The sequence below is a fragment of the Leucopleurus acutus genome (assembly GCF_964270905.1).
Source record: "Leucopleurus acutus genome assembly, chromosome: 2".
In the NCBI taxonomy this organism is placed as follows: domain Eukaryota; kingdom Metazoa; phylum Chordata; class Mammalia; order Artiodactyla; family Delphinidae; genus Leucopleurus; species Leucopleurus acutus.
The window spans coordinates 27182141-27200604 of record NC_139143.1 but is presented as its reverse complement, the minus strand read 5'-3'; the positions used below and the strand labels follow the sequence as shown (position 1 = coordinate 27200604).

Here is an 18464-nt window from a genome sequence, read left to right as displayed (position 1 = left end):
ATAAATTCAAAAGATCTGTCTTTGAGTTCACTGATTATTTCTTCTGCTTGTTCTAGTCTGATGTTGAAACTCTCTTATAAATTCTTCACTGCAGTCATTGTATTCCTTAGGGCCACAATTTGTTTCTTCCTTATGTTTTCTACCTCTTTGTTGAACTTCTCATTTTGTTCTAGTATTGTTTTTCTAATTTCATTAAATTGCTTGTCTTTTTTCTCTCATAGCTCTCTGAGCATCTTTAGAACCCTATTTTGAATTCTTTATCAGGCTATTCGTGTATATATATCTATTTCCTTAGGGGTCATTGCTGGAGTTTACTATGTTCCTTAAGTGGTGTCATGTTTCCCTGATTCTTCATGGACCCTGTAGCCTGTGTAGGTGTCTGCACATTTGAAGTCACCACTTCCAGTTGTCACAGACTGACTTCATTAAGAAAAGACCTTCACCTGTGGTTGTGCATGCTGGAGCGTGCTGTGACTGCAGGTCTAGTGGTGTGGGGGGCCATGTGCAGGGGCAAGTAGTGGCTCTGGATCCAGTGGGGCATGTTTCATCAGCACAGGCCACTGGGGTCCAAAACACCAAGAATTACATTGTGTTTACCAAATGCTGCAGGGTGACCAGGGTGACTGCAAGGGCTATGATAGTCCTCAGCAGTGCTTCCAGGTCCAGTAGCTAGGGACCAAAGCAGGCAGCACTGGTGGCCCAAGCCAGTACTGTGCACATGCTCAGCTGCAGGGGTTAGTTTTAGGTGCCTGTGTACTGGCAGGGGATTTTTTTGATAAACTTCATACTTTCTGAACTTTGGGCACATTTGCCTGTCAGGATTTATAGTACTTATTTTCAGTGGCTTTCTCATATAACAGATTGAACATACAAAATATTATTTTCATTATGCGGTCTCAGAAACTCACTGCATGCACATTTACTGATTCCCCAAACATCTTCATTTTGTTTTGTACCTAATAATGTATTAAACACTATGCACAAATGAAAACACAGTCCTGAGTCATTGACTTTTAGAGATTATATGATTTAAAAAATACAGATATCTTTAAAGTGACAATAATTACTTTCTAAAAAACATATAACTAAACATACAAGTGAATGTTGCTCCTTTCAGAAAATTTACACTGAAAGGCTGAAAAATGAAACATTTGCAGTGCTAATTGATAAATTTAGTTTTGACATAAATTAAAACATGTAAACTCTGTAGAATTCTTTTTTGGGGGGACCATGCTGTGTGGCATGCAGGATTTTAGTTCCCTGACCAGGGATTGAACCTGCACCCCCTGCATTGGAAACACAGAGTCTAAACCACTGGACCATCAGGGAAGTCCCTAAACTCTATAGACTTTTTAATGTGCATTGATCATGTCAAATTTTTAAAGAAGATTAATCATGCAACTTCGGCTATGTGAGCTTACAGTACTATTAAGAAAGTATATAGATTCGTGCCCTTCAGCCTTTTGTTGACAACACATGAGGATCAATAATTATATTTAATTATTGACATGAGTTTTTTTTAACATTTAGCATTTAATCATTTATGTATCTGTGATGGAATATAAAGAGAATATTCAAAGATTTATAAACATGTATGTTGAAAGTAGAATATTCAAACTAATATTTAACATGCTGTTTACTAAAATATGATTTCTCTTTTTCCCAACAGAAATTTCACTAACAATTTAACCCAGGTAAATCTTTTTAAAGTTTTTGTATATCTCTCATATATTATGCTATATATTATTTCCATCATATCTTCCATATTTACTAGAAGAGGAATTTTCTAAATGAATTTTCAATAAAATTCGCTTAGAGAAGTGGTTACTCAAGTTATAGACTAAGATCCCCTGGTCTTCACAGACCTTTTTAGAAGGTCCACGAGGTCTACGCTTTTCCAGCTACATATCTGTGTGAGGATAGATTTCCCCCCATATACTTCCACCAAAATAACATATACCAACAGCTTGAATGTAGGAGCACAGATGATAAGCCAGCTCTCTTCTATTAAGGCAGATATTAAAGAGAATTTACAATGTAAAACAACCAATCTTCTTACTATTTTTTATCTTGGAAAATAATTATTTTTTTCATAAAAACATGTTAGTTAATGTTAATATATAATAGGTCTATCATAAATTTTAAAATAAATTAATAAATATCTTTAAATATTCTCAATTTTAATTTGTTATATGGTAATAAATATTGATAGAGCTAACCCACATAAAACAACAGCTCTGTGGGATTCTCAATAATTTTTAAGCCTATGAAGGGGTTTTGAGATCCAAAAATTTTGACATCTGGATTGGAGGCTGATTAGAAGTATGACAGAGAGATATATTCAAAAATTTGAAAATTGAAATAAGGTGATAATATTTGGAAACTTAAGCCCTATAAATATTTTCATTTTCTCAACATAGTGATTTAGTGGAAAGAAGAGGCAGAAAAATAATAAGAAGAAATAAACTTCCTATATTGGATCAAGATGGCTGAATGAGCTCATGTGTTCATATGTATCCGTATCCCAGTCCCAGTTGGCATTATAGGATTATTTATTAAGTCTATAACTATAACAGTGAAAAAAAGGAAGAAAGAGTATTATCCGTGGATAAGGAATTTTAAGACAGAAAATAGAGAGAATCTTCTAAAAGTAGAATACCTATTACAGACCCAAATAATGCAGAATAGCCTCCATCTCACTCAAAACATACAGAAATGCCTTTACAAAATACGTATGTATAATACTAGTGTAGACTTTTACATTAATATTGGTACACATGTGTATAGAATTTAAAAGCAAGTAAAGGAATTTCCTAGTTGTCAGAAGTAACTAAAGAACTAAAATCCAGAGTTAGAGAAGAATGAATTCAGAAGTAAGATAATTAGACAGAATATAAGCCCTAGTAGACAAAGGGTGATGTTTTAACATTTGTGTGGGAATAGAAAATGAAGCCTCCAACCTATGGGAGAGGAGGAGCTGAAAATAATCTCCCTACATGAAGCTAGGATTTATGAAAAGTCTGTAAAATGAGAACTAGTAAGGCTTCACTCACTGTCTTAGAGTAATTTAAAATAAATGATACATCCTTTTGGGGGCCATAAATGGACAAGGAGTTACCTTCACAGAGTTTCACGTGGATGCCCAAGTTAAACATCTCTCAAGAGGTTGAGGAACCTAGAGCCGAGTAGTAAACACAAAAATACAAGCAGTGAAACACATAGGGCGCAGGCAGAGGTGATTATAAAATCCATTTCATAACCAAGGGTGTATAGGACTCTCATAGAAAACAAACCCTCTGAAAATAATCTCAAAATAAAAGCTATAGACCACAAAAAAAATACAAAACTGCCTGGAATAGACACACACATAAACCTTCTCACACATTTGGAGAAAGTTCATACTTTTCAAAACTAAAGATGAGAACCATCTGAAAGATGATTAAATCCATATTTTAAATGGTCACAAAGATAAAAGAAGGGATAAAAACAAAGAAAACAAGAATGAGGATTATGCATAATTGTACATCATTGAAAATATCCTATATATATATGTCTTAAGATGAAAAAATAGGCATCTAAAAACAAAAATTCAGGTTAAATAAAAGACTACATACAGTTGAGAAAATTGCAGAATTAGTGATTTGGAATGGGAATCATGCAGAATGCAGAACATAAAAATGAAAAGATGGAAAAGCATCAATGAACTATGAACATGCAGCCTGTGCAAAGGAGACCCCAAACACAGTAAGTTAAACAAAATGAGAAGACAGAGAAATATGTAGCAGATGAAGGAGCAAGGTAAAAACCCACCAGACCAAACGAATGAAGAGGAAATAGGCAGTCTACCTGAAAAATAATTCAGAATAATGATAGAAAAGATGATCCAAAATCTCAGAAATAGAATGGAGAAAATACAAGAAATGTTTAACAAGGACCTAGAAGAACTACAGAGCAAACAATGATGAACAACACAATAATGAAATTAAAAATACTATTCAAGGAATCCATACCAGAATAACTGAGGGAGAAGAATGGATAAGTGAGCTGGAAGACAAAATGGTGGAAATGACTACCGAGGAGCAGAATAAAGAAAAAACAATGAAAAGAATTGAAGAGAATCTTAGAGACCTCCAGGACAACACTAAACGCACCAACATTCAAATTATAGGGGTCCCAGAAGAAGAAGAGAAAAAGAAAGGGACTGAGACAATATTTGAAGAGATTATAGTTGAAAACTTTCCTACCATGGGAAAGGAAATAGTCAATCAAGTCCAGGAAGTGAACAGAGTCCCATACAGGATAAATCCAAGGAGAAACAAACCAAGACACCTATTAATCAAACGATCAAAAATTAAATACAAAGAAAAATATTAAAAAGCAGCAATGAAAAGCCAACAAATAACATACAAGGGAATCCCCATAAGGTTAACAGCTGATCTTTCAGCAGAAACTCTGCAAGCCGAGAGAGAGTGACAGGACATATTTAAAATGATGAAAGGGAAAAACCTGAAACCAAGATTACTCTAGCCATCAAGGATCTCATTCAGATTCAATGGAGAAATCAAAAGCTTTACAGACAAGCAAAAGTTAAGACAATTCACCACCAAACCAGCTTTACAACAAATGCTAAAGAAACTTCTCTAAGCAGGAAACACGAGAAGAAACAGACCTACAAAAACAAACCCAAAACAATTTAAAAAATAGTAATAGGAACATACATATCGATAACTACCTTAAATGTAAATGGATTACATGCTCCAACCAAAAGACATAGACTGGCTGAATGGATACAAAAACAAGACCCATATATATGCTGTCTACAAGAGACCCATTTCAGACCTAGGGACACATACAGACTGAAAGTGAGGGGATGGAAAAAGATGTTGCATGCAAATGGAAATCAAAAGAAAGCTGGAGTAGCAAAACTCATATCAGACAAAATAGACTTTAAAATAAAGACTATTACAATAGACAATGAAGGAAACTACATAATGATCAAAGGATCAATCCAAGAGGAAGATACACCAATTGTAAATATTTATGCACCCAACATAGGAGCACCTCAATACATAAGGCAAATGCTAACAGCCATATAAGGGGAAATTGACAGTACCACAATAATAGTAGGAGTCTTTAACACACCACTTACACCAATGGACAGATCGTCCAAACAGAAAATAAATAAGGAAACACAAGCTTTAAATGGCACATTAGACCAGATGGGCTTAATTAATATTTATAGGACATTCCATCCAAAAACAACAGAATACACTTCTCAAGTGCACATGGAACATTCTCCAGGATAGATCATATCTTGAGTCACAAATCACGCCTAGGTAAATTACAGAAAATTGAAATTGTATCAAGTATCTTTTCTGACCACAAGGCTATGAGACTAGATATCAATTACAGAAAAAAAAACTGTAAAATATACAAATACATAGAGGCTAAACAATATGCTACTAAATAACCACGAGATCACTGAAGAAATCAAAGAGGAAATCCAAAAATACTTAAAAACAAATGACACTGAAAACATGATGACCCAAAATCTATGGGATGCAGCAAAAGCAATTCTAAGAGGGAAGTTTATTGCAATGCAATCTTATCTCAAGAAACAAGAAAAATCTCAAATAAACAACCTAACCTTAACGTAAAGCAATTAGAGAAAGGAGAACAACAAAAAAAACACCCAAAGTTAGCAGAAGGAAAGAAATCATAAAGATCAGATCAGAAATAAATGAAAAAGAGATGAAGAAGTAATAGCAAAGATCAATAAAACTAAAAGTTCGTTCTTTGAGAAGATAACCAAAATTGATAAACCATTAGCTAGGCTCATGAAGAAAAAAAGGGAGAAGATTCAAATCAACAGAATTAGAAATGAAAAAGTAGAATTAACAACTGACACTACAGAAATACAAAGGATCATGAGACACTACTACAAGCAACTCTATGCCAATAAAATGGACAACCTGGAAGAAATGGACAAATTCTTAGAAAACTACAACCTTCCAAGACTGAACCAGGAAGAAATAGAAAATATGAACAGACCAATCACTAGCACTGAAACTGTGCTTAAAAATCTTCCAACAAAGAAGAGCCCAGGACCAGATGGCTTCACAGGTGAATTCTAGCAAACATTTAGAGAAGAGCTAACACCTTTCCTTCTCAAGCTCTTCCAAAATATAGTGGAGGGAAGAATACTCCCAAACTCGTTCTACGAGGCCACCATCACCCTGATACCAACACCAGACAAAGATGTCACAAAGAAAGAAAACTACAGGCTAATATCACTGATGAACATAGATGAATAAATCCTCAACAAAATACCAGAAAACAGAATCCAGCAGCACATTAAAAGGATCATACACCATGATCAAGTGGGGTTTATCCCAGGAATGCAATGATTCTTCTAAATACGCAAGTCAATCAATGTGATACACCATATTAACAAATTGAAGGATAAAAACCAAATGATAATCTCAATAGATATAGAAAAAGCTTTCAACAGAATTCAACATGTATTTATGATAAAAACTCTCCCGAAAGTGGGCATTGAGGGAACCTGCCTCAACATAATAAAGGCCATATATGACAAACCCACAGCAAGCATCATACTCAATGGTAAAAAACTGAAAGCATTTCCTCTAAGATCAGGAAACAGACAAGGTTGCCCAGTCTCACCACTATTATTCAACATAGTTTTGGAAATTCTAGTCACGGCAATCAGAGAAGAACAAGAAATAAAAGGAATCCAAATCATAAAAGAATAAGTAAAATTGTCACTGTTTGCAGATGACATGATAGTATACATAGAAAATCCTAAAAATGCAACCAGAAAACTACTAGAGCTAATCAATGAATCTGGTAAAGTAGCAGGATACAAAATTAATGTACAAAAATCTCTTGCATTCCTATACACTAACAACGAAAAATCTGAAAGAGAAATTAGGAAACAATCCCAGTTACCACTGCAACAAAAAGAATAAAATACCTAGGAATAAACCTACCAAAGGAGACAAAAGACCTGTATGCAGAAAACTATAAGACACTGATGAAAGAAATCAAAGATGATACAAATAGATGGAGAGATATTCCATGTTCTTGAATTGGAAGAATAAACATTGTGAAAATGACTGTACTACCCAAAGCAATCTACAGATTCAATGCAATCCCTATCAAACTACCAATGACATTTTTCACAGAACAAGAACAAAAAATTTCACAATTTGTATGGAAACACAAAAGACCCCAAACAGCCAAAGCAATTTTGAGAAAGAAAATGGAGCTGGAAGAATCAGGCTCCCTGACTTCAGACTATACTACAAAGCTACAGTAATCAAGACAGTATAGTACTGGCACAAAAACAGAAATATAGATCAATGGAACAGGATAGAAACCCAGAGATAAACTCATGCACATATGGTCACTTTATCTTTGTTAAATGAGGCAAGAATATACAGTGGAGAAAAGAAAACCTCTTCAATAAGTGGAGATGCGAAAACTGGTCAGCTACATGTAAAAGAATGAAATTAGAACACTTCCTAACACGATACACAAAAATAAACTCAAAATGGATTAAAGACATAAAAGTAAGGCCAGACACTATAAAACTTGTAGAGGAAAACATAGGCAGCACTCTATGAAATAAATCACAGCAAGATCCTTTTGACCCACCTCCTAGAGTAATGGAAATAAAAGCAAAAATAAACAAATGGGACCTAATGAAACTTAAAACTTTTGCACAGCAAAGGAAGCCATAAACAATACAGAAAGACAACCCTCAGAATGGGAGAAAATATTTGCAAATGAAACAAGTGACAAAAGAATCTCCAAATATACAAGCAGCTCAATATCAAATAAAAAACCCAATCCAAAAATGGGTGGAAGACCTAAATAGACATTTCTCCAAAGTAGATATACAGATTGTCAACAAACACATGAAAGGATGCTCAACATCACTAATCATTAGAGAAATGCAAGTCAAAACCACAATGAGGGGCTTCCCTCATGGCGCAGTTGTTGAGAGTCCACCTGCCGATGCCGGGGACATGGGTTCGTGCCCCGGTCTGGGAGGATCCCAAGTGCCGTGGAGCGGCTGGGCCTGTGAGCCATGGCCGCTGACCCTGCGCGTCCGGAGCCTGTGCTTTGCAACGGGAGAGGCCACAACAGTGAGAGGCCCGTGTACCCCCTCCCAAAAAAAACACAATAAGGTATCACGTCACATGGTTCAGAGTGGCTATCATCAAAAAATCTACAAACAAAAACTGCTGGAGAGGGTGTGGAGAAAAGGGAACACTCTTGCACTGTTGGTGGGAATGTAAATTGATACAGCTGCTATAGAGAACAGTATGGAGGTTCCTTAAAATAGGAACCTACTAAAAATAGAACTACCATACGACCCAGCAATCCCACTATTGGGCATATACCCTGAGAAAACCATCATTCAAAAAGAGACGTGTACCATAATGTTCACTGCCGCACTATTTACAATAGCCAGGACATGGAAGCAACCTAAATGTCCATCGACAGATGAATGGATAAAGAAGATGTGGCACATATATGCAATGGAATATTACTCAGCCATAAAAAGAAATGAAATTGAGTTATTTGTAGTGAGGTGGATGGACCTAGAGCCTGTCATCCAGAGTGAAGTAAGTCAGAAAGAGTAAAACAAATACCATATGCTAACACATATATAGGGAATGTAAAAGAAAAAAATAATGGTTCTGATGAACCTAGGGGCAGGATAGGAATAAAGATGTAGACGTAGAGAATGGACTTGATGACAAGTGGAGGGGGTGTTGGGGAAGCTGGGACGAAGTGAGTAGCATGGACATATATACACTACCAAATGTAAAATAGATAGCTAATGGGAAGCAGCTGCATAGCACAGGGAAATCAGCTCCATGCTTTGTGACCACCTAGAGGGGTGGGATAGGGAGGGTGGGAGGGAGGCTTAAGAGGAGGGGATATGGGGATATATGTATACATATAGCTGATTTACTCTGTTATACAGTGCAAACTAACACAACATTGTAAAGCAATTATAGTCCAATAAAGATGTAAAAAAATTTAAATATTCAACAACCATTTCTAATAAAAACACTAAGCAAAACAAGTTTAGAAGGAAACTACTTAATTCTAAAAAAAAAATTTACTTCCCAAATAACTAACAATAATTGTTATAAATTATGAGATATTTCGAATTCAATTAAAATCAGGAACTGGACAAATGTGCTCATAATCACCATTATTATTTAATATTGTATTGAACATAATAATGTAAGTAGTAAATTAAGGAAAAGAAGTGTACAATATTATAAATTCATGATAGCAATACAGACTATAAAATACTTAAGAATAAATATAAGAAGACACAGAACCTGTATCAAGAACCACACTGAAATTTTGTCGAATGGCTTAAAAAAGATCTGTTTTTTAAAGTTTCTAACTGGACACCAGAGTCCAATTTTTGATTGAAAAAATATCTTAAAATTTATATGGAATAATGTAGTAAAATAAGCTGTCTTCTTGGAAGAAAACTAAAGTAGAATCCTTGCTTACACCACATACAAAAAAAAAAATCCCTTGGCATAGAAGACAAATGTAAAACAGAAAACCCTGGATGGTTGGCAGGAGAATCTTGAAGCTGTACTATATGGAATCAAGGGAAATCTTATTCAAGACTGGAAACCAGAATCTATGAATAAAAAGTAGTCATAAATGAAAATGTGAAAATTGAAAACTTTATCACAGAAGTGCCATAAACAAAGTCAACTTATACAACAAATAGTTATGAAAACATTTTACAACATAGATGACAGTACACAGCTAATATCCCTAGTGTTGAAAAGAGATGGAGGGATGTAAACTTTGAGAAATGATTCTACATTATCTTACACATACTCGGCAACTTATACTCAAGAGTATAAGTATATACTCTAAGTATATACTTAGCAATTCTACTCCTAAGTATATACTCAAGAGAAAATCTTGCACTCATGCCTGAATAGACATTTTCAAAAATGCTGGGTGGTGGGATGAATTGGGAGTTTGGGATTGACATATATACACTACTATGTATAAAATAGATAACTAATGAGAACCTACTGTATAGTGCAGGGAACTCTACTTGGTGCTCTGTGGTGACCTAAGTGGGAAGGAAGTCCAAAAAAGAGGGGATATATATATATATATATATATATATATATATATATATATATATATATATATATCTGATTCACTTTGCTGTACAGCAGAAACTGACACAGAAGTGTAAAGCAACTATACTCCAATAAAACAGAAACAAAAATGCTCATAGTAGAATTGCTCATAAAATTCATCCATCCCAAACAGAAGGAATCCAAATGCCCATTAACATAAAAATGGAAAAATTGTGGTATTTTCACATAGTGGAATTTTAAATAGTAATGAAAATGAATGAGCTCAGTTATGAGCAGTAACATGAATAAATCCTAGTTACATAATCTTGAAAGAAAAATGAAAGCAGCCCCTAGGGGGTTATGTGTGGGCTGATCAAGTTCAAAAAACTGTCATTATATTAATGAAAAACCAACACAGAATTCAGGAAGGTGAGTACCTCTGGGCAGAAACAGGGAACCTGAAAAGGGAGGAATATATAAGTAAATGAAAGATATTTGTAAGGTTCTAGGTCTCGAGTTGGATGGTGGGTTCCTGGTTTTCATTTTACTAATTTACAATTTAAATAATTGCATAAAAGAGGGTCATGCCAATAACGATAGTGTGTCATGGACTGAGGTTTGTGATTATTCTAATAATGTGTCTGTATACCTAAAGTCCAAACAAAACAAAGAGCTCTTACAAATGATAAGAATATGGTAAGTTCCAATAGAAGAATGTAAAAAAGCTATGTACACAAAAGCAAATCTAACAAACATGAAAAGATGCTGAACTTCACTTCATCTCAAGAAAATTCAAATTAACAATGAAATGTCACACTCATCACAGTAGTAAAACTTGAACAAGGGAAAATAACTATTGCTAGAGGGGATCTGGGCAAAAGGGTACACTCAAACATTGCTGGTGGAAAGTGTGAGGAGTTAGAGCCTTATTCACATTTTTGGATAGGAATATGGAAACATCTATTAAAATTAAAAATATATATACCATTTGGATCTATAATCCCACTCCTGGGAATCTACTCCACAGAAATAAAACCTCTAGTATATACAGCTGTATGGAAAAGGACCTATATTTTGCAGCATTGTAATAGTGGTAAAGCAAAACAAAACAAAACAAAACTGGAGCCACAGTAAATCTCCATTATTAGAGACATTGATCTGTAAATTATAGTATAAGCACATCATAGAATATTGTTCAGGCATTATAAGAGTTGACTGGGGAATTTCAATGATGTATACTTGAGTGAAAAAAAGGGAGAATGTGGGAAGTGTGTATAATGTGATCCAATTTTGTTTAAAAAAAAGAACGTCTTAAGATACCTCTTTTTAAAAATATATGTACGCATGTATTTGTGTTTATCTCTGCAAATGCATAGCATGGAGAAAAATAGCAAAAAGTAAATACTAGTTGTTAACTCAAATTACATAGGTTGAGAGAAGATTAATATAGGTAAAGGGAATATAAAAAGGAGGAAGGGAGGGAGGGAGGGAGGGAGGGATGGAGGGAGGCAGGAAGGGCAGCCATATATAGGGACAATATAAAATCTAAGGCAAACAGATTTAATAAGATAAAGAGGAATGCCACATAATTATAAAAGTAATAAAGTTTTCATATGTACATATATATGTCTATGTAACCACCACACAGATCAAGATATAGAACATCTAGAACATTCTTTATGTTAAAAACTTCTACAAATTAATAAATAAAAGACTAAAAGCCAGATAGAAAATGAGCAAAGGAAATGAACAAATAGTTCACCAGACGGGAAATAGAAATAGAACTTGAATATATGGAAAGATGCTCAAACTTTCTCATGATAAAAGAAATGCAGATTAAAACTGCATCAACGTACCATTTTTCATCCATCGACTGACAATATCAAAATGTATGACAACACATCATGTTGGGAAGGCTGTGAAGAAAGAAGAGATCTCATACATTGCTGGTGAGAAGGTATGTTGTTGCAACTGCTATGGAGAACAATTTAGCAGTATCTACAAAAATTACAAATTCATATACTCTATGACTCAACAATTCCACTTTTAGGAATACTCAAAAGTGGAAAATAATATATGTTCAGAGTTGCTCATTATAACTTTGATTGTAATGGCAAAGGATATAAACAAATATTTATTAGCAGGTTACTTGTTAAATTATGGTTCCTCCATAATTTGTAATAATATGTAAAATAATATGAAAGATTAATGAGAATATTTAAAGATCTCTAAGATATAACTTTAAGTGAAGAATATAATGTTCAAAAGTGCATTTAGCACACTAGTATTTATATAAAAAGGAGAAAAATAACACTGGTTATGCACAAAAATTTTATAGAAATACAAAAAAACTTACCAATAGTAGTTACTTGCAGGGTGTAGTAGACTTGTGGGAACTGAGTGATGAAGTACAGGGTGGGAGAGACAATTTTCACTGTATTTTTAATGTAATTTATTTTTATAATAAAGAAGTTGTCTATTTAAGAAGAAAACAATAAAAAGAATTAGATTTACATCTATTGAAATGGCTATGGTGTATTAAGTGACAAAAGCACATTATAAATAACATGAATAGTGTAATCTCATTTTTGTAAAAAGTGTATGAGTGTGTGGGGAGGCTGCTGTGTCTGTGGGTGTAGAAAAAGACATATAAGCATTCGTACAAAGTTTTAACATTAGTTACCTCAGGAGTGTAGAGGATGTTATTAATTCTTTGGACAGTTTCTCTTGTTAAAAACAACACGTATTACTTTTGATATTTTAAACTGAGATATTCAAAATTTTAAAAACAAATAAAAACATTTTTTGGTTATGTTTTGCCACAACTAAAAATTTGTCCAAAGTGTCAAGAAATGCAACCACATTTTATTTCGTAGGTTATCATTATATGGATATACGATCCAGAAAACGCAGACCCTAGTGAATTGCTATGGAATGCAAATGAACCTTCCCTAGTAGGTGGAAACATTATTATTATCCTAGATAAAATAATATGCTACATTTCTCTTTTAAGGGCTGTGAATAATTTATATTAAACAGCCTAGAACTAGATACATTTTAATTATCCATTAAATTTAGTTTAGTCATTATAGTGATTTTGAACTTGTGCTCGATTTCTACAATTATAAATCTTTCTTTAGAATTCTTCCGTATTTTCTATGACTTCATTATTCACAAAGAGGCTGACCGTTAAAATGCTTTAAAGATGTTTCTTGAGCATCTTTGTTGAAGTCATCCTTCAAAAATCTGTCTAGTCCTTTATTGAATCCTTTACCACTTGAGACTAATGATTTTCCTAAAAGTGCAGCCCAGTGAATAAATAAGTCCTTTCTTTTATCTGTTACAAATTTACCTCTTTCAAGATTCAAGTTCTGTCTTCTGTTACAATCATAATGTATAGAAGAGAAACGTAAAATGAATTTTAGTTTCTTATGGGATTCTTTATGTCTTCATGAGTTGAGATATGATTTTTTAGTAGCATGCTGTCATGCATCATGGTAATCAAATTCACAAGAGATAGACTGATAAATTAAAATGACAATGAATCAATTAATTGTTTTATTTGTCAATAAACGTTAGAGGGAATAAAATATATTAATGGTAATTAAATACTTTAAGTATTACTCTTACTTAATTTCTAATCTTTTAAGTGAAAATATGCACAATTTAACATTATTTAGTTCATGCTAAATAATCATACCTAATACTTTACTTTTTTCTTTTTAATTTCCATGTTTATTCATGATCATGTCATTTCCTTGAAACATTTCTCCATTACAAACAACATAGACTTTTTTTTCTCAATTCATGCATTTATTCATCCTTTTAATCTATACATTTTTATTGTGGAAAAGTATACATAATATAAAATCTACCATTTTAAACATTCTTATGAGTACAATTCAGAGACATTAAGTAAATTTCCTTTTATAAAATTTTTATTGAGATATAGTTGATTTACAATGTTATGTTAGTTTCAGGTGTACAGCAAAGTGATTAAAAAATATATATATATATATATTTCCATTTGGTAATCATAAGTTGGTTTTATATATCTGTGAGTATTTCTGTTTTGTGTATAAGTTCAGTGTATCATTTTTTTTAGATTTCACATATAACAATAGCATATGATATTTCTCTTTCTCTGTCTGACTTACTTCACTTAGTATGATAATATCTAGGTCCATCCATGTTGCTGCACATGGCATTATTTCATTCTTTTTTATGGCTGACTAATATTCCATTGTGTATAAATACCAAATCTTCTTATCCATTCATCTATCAATGGACACTTACATTGTTTCCATGTCTTGCTATTGTAAATAGTGCTGCTATGAATATTTGAGTGTGTGTGTGTATATATATATATATATATATATATATATATATATATACTTTTTTTATGTTGAGGTAGGTTCCCTCTATGCCCACTTTCTGGAGAGTTTTTATCATAAATGGGTGTTGAATTTTGTCAAAAGCTTTTTCTGCATCTATTGAGATGATCATATGGTTTTTCTTCTTCAGTTTGTCAATATGGTGTATCACATTGATTGATTTGTGTATATTGAAGAATCCTTGCATCACTGGGATAAATCCCACATGATCATGGTGTATGATCCTTTTAATATGTTGTTGGATTCTGTTTACTAGTATTTTGTTGAGGATTTTGGCATCTGTATTCATCAGTGATATTGGTCTGAAATTCTCTTTTTGTAGTATCTTTGTCTGTTTTTAGTGTCAGGGTGATAGTGGCCTTATAGAATGAGTTTGGGAGTGTTCCTTCCTCTGCAATTTTTTGGAAGAGTTTGAGAAGGATGGGTGTTAGCTCTTCTCTAAATGTTTAATGGAATTCACCTGTGAAGCCATCTGATCCTGGACTTTTGTTTGTTGGAAGATTTTAAATCACAGTTTCAATTTCATTACTTGTGACTGGTCTGTTCATATTTTCTATTTCTTCCTGGTTCAGTCTTGGAAGGTTGTAGTTTTCTAAGAATTTGTCCATTTCTTCCAGGTTGTCCATTTTATTGGCATAGTGTTGCATGTAGTGGTCTCTTAGGATGCTTTGTATTGCTGCAGTGTCTGTTGTAACTACTCCTTTTTCATTTCTAATTTTATTGATTTGAGTCCTCTCCCTCTTTTTTTTTTTTTTTTTTTTTTTGCCGTACGCGGGCCTCTCACTGTTGTGGCCTCTCCCATTGCGGAGCACAGGCTCCGGACGCGCAGGCTCAGTGGTCATGGCTCACGGGCCCAGCCGCTCCGCAGCATGTGGGATCCTCCCAGACCAGGGCACGAACCCGTGTCCCCTGCATCGGCAGGCGGACTCTCAACCACTGCACCACCAGGGACGCCCCGTCCCTCTTTTTCTTGATGAGTCTGGCTAATGGTTTATCAATTTTGTTTATCTTCTCAAAGAACCAGCTTTTAGTTTTATTGATCTTTGCAGTTGTTTCCTTTGTTTCTATTTCATTTATTTCTGCTCTGATCTTTATGATTTCTTTCCTTCTACTAACTTTGGGTTTTGTTTGTTCTTCTTTCTCTAGTTCCTTTAGGTGTAAGGTTAGGTTGTTAACTGAGATGTTTGTTGTTTCTTGACGTAGGATTGTACTGCTATAAACTTCCCTCTTAAAACTGCTTTTGCTGAATCCCATAGGTTTTATATTGTCATGTTTTCATTGTCATTTGTCTCTAGGTATTTTTTTATTTCCTTTTTGATTTCTTCAGTGATCTCTTGGTTATTTAGTAATGTATTGTTTAGCCTCCATGTCTTTGTGGGTTTTACGGGTTTTTTTCCCTATAATTGATTTCTATTCTCATAGTGCTGTGGTCAGAAAAGATGCTTGATATGACTTCCATTTCCTAAATTTACTGAGGCTTGATTTGTGCCCCAAGATGTGATCTATCCTGGAGAATGTTCCATGCACTCTTGAGAATAAAGTGTAATCTGCTGTTTTTGGATGCAATGTCCTATAAATATCAATGAAATCTATCTGGTCTATTGTGTCCTTTAAAGCTTGTGTTTCCTTATTAATTTTCTGTTTGGATGATCTGTCCATTAGTGTAAGTGAGTTGTTAAAGTGTCCCACTATTGTTACTGTTGACTTCCTCTTTTATAGCTGTTAGCAGTTGCCTTATATATTGAGGTGCTCCTATTTTGGGTGCATATATATTTATAATTGTTATATCTTCTTGGATTGATCCCTTGATCATTACATAGTATCCTTCCTTGTCTCTTGTAACGTTCCTTTTTTTTCCTTTTTTTTTTTTGCGGTACGCAGGCCTCTCACTGTTGTGGCCTCTCCCGTTATGGAGCACAGGCTCCAGACATGCAGGCTCAGCGGCCATGGCTCACGGACCTAGGTGCTCCACGGCATGTGGGATCTTCCCAGACTGGGGCACAAACCCATGTCCCGTGCATCGGCAGGTGGACTCTCAACCACTGGGCCACAAGGAAAGCCCCGTTCTTTATTTTAAAGTGTATTTTATCTGATATGAGTATTGCTACTCCAGCTTTGTTTTGATTTCCATTTGTGTGGAATATCTTTTTCCATCCCCTCACTTTCAGTCTGTATGTGTCCCTAGGTCTGAAGTGGGTCTCTTGTAGACAGCATATATATGGGTCTTGTTTTTGTATCCATTCAGTGAGCCTGGGTCTTTTGGTTGGAGCATTTAATCCATTCACGTTTAAGGTAATTATTGATATGTATGCTCCTATTACCATTTTCATAATTGTTTGGGGTTTGTTTTTGTAGGTCCTTTTCATCTCTTGTGTTTCCCACTTAGAGAAGTTCCTTTAGCATTTGTTGTAGAGCTGGTTTGGTGGTGCTGAATCCTCTTAGCTTTTGCTTGTCTGTAAAGCTTTTGATTTCTCCGTTGAATCTGAATGAGATCCTTGCCGGGTAGAGTAATCTTGGTTGTAGGTTCTTCCCTTTCATCACTTTAAGTATATCATGCCACTCCTTTCTGGCTTGTAGAGTTTCTGCTGAGAAATCAGCTGTTAACCTTATGGGAGTTCCCTTGTATGTTATTTGTCGTTTTCCCTTGATGCTTTCAATAATTTTTCTTTGTCTTTAATTTTTGCCAATTTGATTACTATGTGTCTCAGCATGTTTCTCCTTGAGTTTATCCTGTATGGGACTTGCTGCGCTTCCTGGACTTAGGTGGCTATTTCCTCTCACATGTTAGGAAAGTTTTCGACTATAATCTCTTCAAATATTTTCTCAGGTCCTTTCTCTGTCTCTTCTCCTTCTGGGACCCCTATAATGCGAATGTTGTTGCCTTTAATGTTGTCCCAGAGATCTCTTAGGCTGTCTTCATTCCTTTTCATTGTTTTTTCTTTATTCTGTTCCACAGCAGTGAATTCCACCATTCTGTCTTCCAGGTCACTTATCCATTCTTCTGCCTCAGTTATTCTGCTATTGATTCCTTCTAGTATATTTTTCGTTCAGTTATTGTATTGTTCATCTCTGTTTGTTTGTTCTTTAATTCTTCTAGCTCTTTGTTAAATATTTCGTACATCTTCTCAATCTTTGCCTCCATTCTTTTTCCAAGGTCCTGGATCAGCTTCACTATCATTATTCTGAATTCTTTTTCTGGAAGGTTGCCTAGCTCCACTTTATTTAGTTGTTTTTCCGGGGTTTTATCTTGTTCCTTCGTCTGCCTTTTCATCTTGTCTATCTTTCTGTGAATGTGGTTTTTTTCTCATGTATCTTTTTGAATTATAATTTTCCCCAGATATATACCCAGGAGTGGGATTGCTGGATCATATTGTAACTCTATTTTTAGTTTTTTATGGAACCCCTGTACTGTTCTCCATAGTGGCTGCACTGATTTACATTCCCACCAACAGTGTTGGAGGGTTCCTTTTTCTTCACACCCTCTCCAACATTTATTATTTGTAGACTTTTTAATGATGGCCATTCTGACTGGTATGAGGTAATATTTCATTGTAGTTTTGATTTGCATTTCTCTAATAATTAGAGATGTTGGACCTCTTTTCGTGTGCCTGTTGGCCATCTGTATATCTTCTTTGGAGAAATGTCTATTTGAATCTTCTGCCCATTTTTTGATTAGGTTGTTTTTTTGATATTGAGCTGTTTGAGCTGACAAACAGCATAGACTTGAGTCTTAGACTATTAATATGGCACACAAAGCCCTGAGTATCCCATCTCTGCCACTCTTCTCTGGCCTTAGCTCTCCACATGTCCTGTCTCCAGCAGCTGCACTCTGCTGTCTCCCTTTACACTTCTGCTCTTCCATGAGTCTGTGTCTCTGCTTATGCCATTCTCTCCACAGGAACTG

General features: G+C 34.6%; 1 protein-coding gene across 1 annotated transcript in view; it reads left to right on the top strand.

Annotated features, from left to right (window-relative positions):
• Positions 1-18464, top strand: part of CATSPERE (catsper channel auxiliary subunit epsilon) — a gene marked incomplete at both ends in the record, with an annotated part of 242671 nt that overhangs the window by 42577 nt on the left and 181630 nt on the right. The window contains 2 exons of the mRNA XM_082833795.1: positions 1670-1694; positions 13043-13120. Of these exons, the coding sequence (XP_082689921.1) occupies positions 1670-1694; positions 13043-13120 (103 nt within the window). The remainder of the gene's footprint in view (positions 1-1669; positions 1695-13042; positions 13121-18464) is intronic.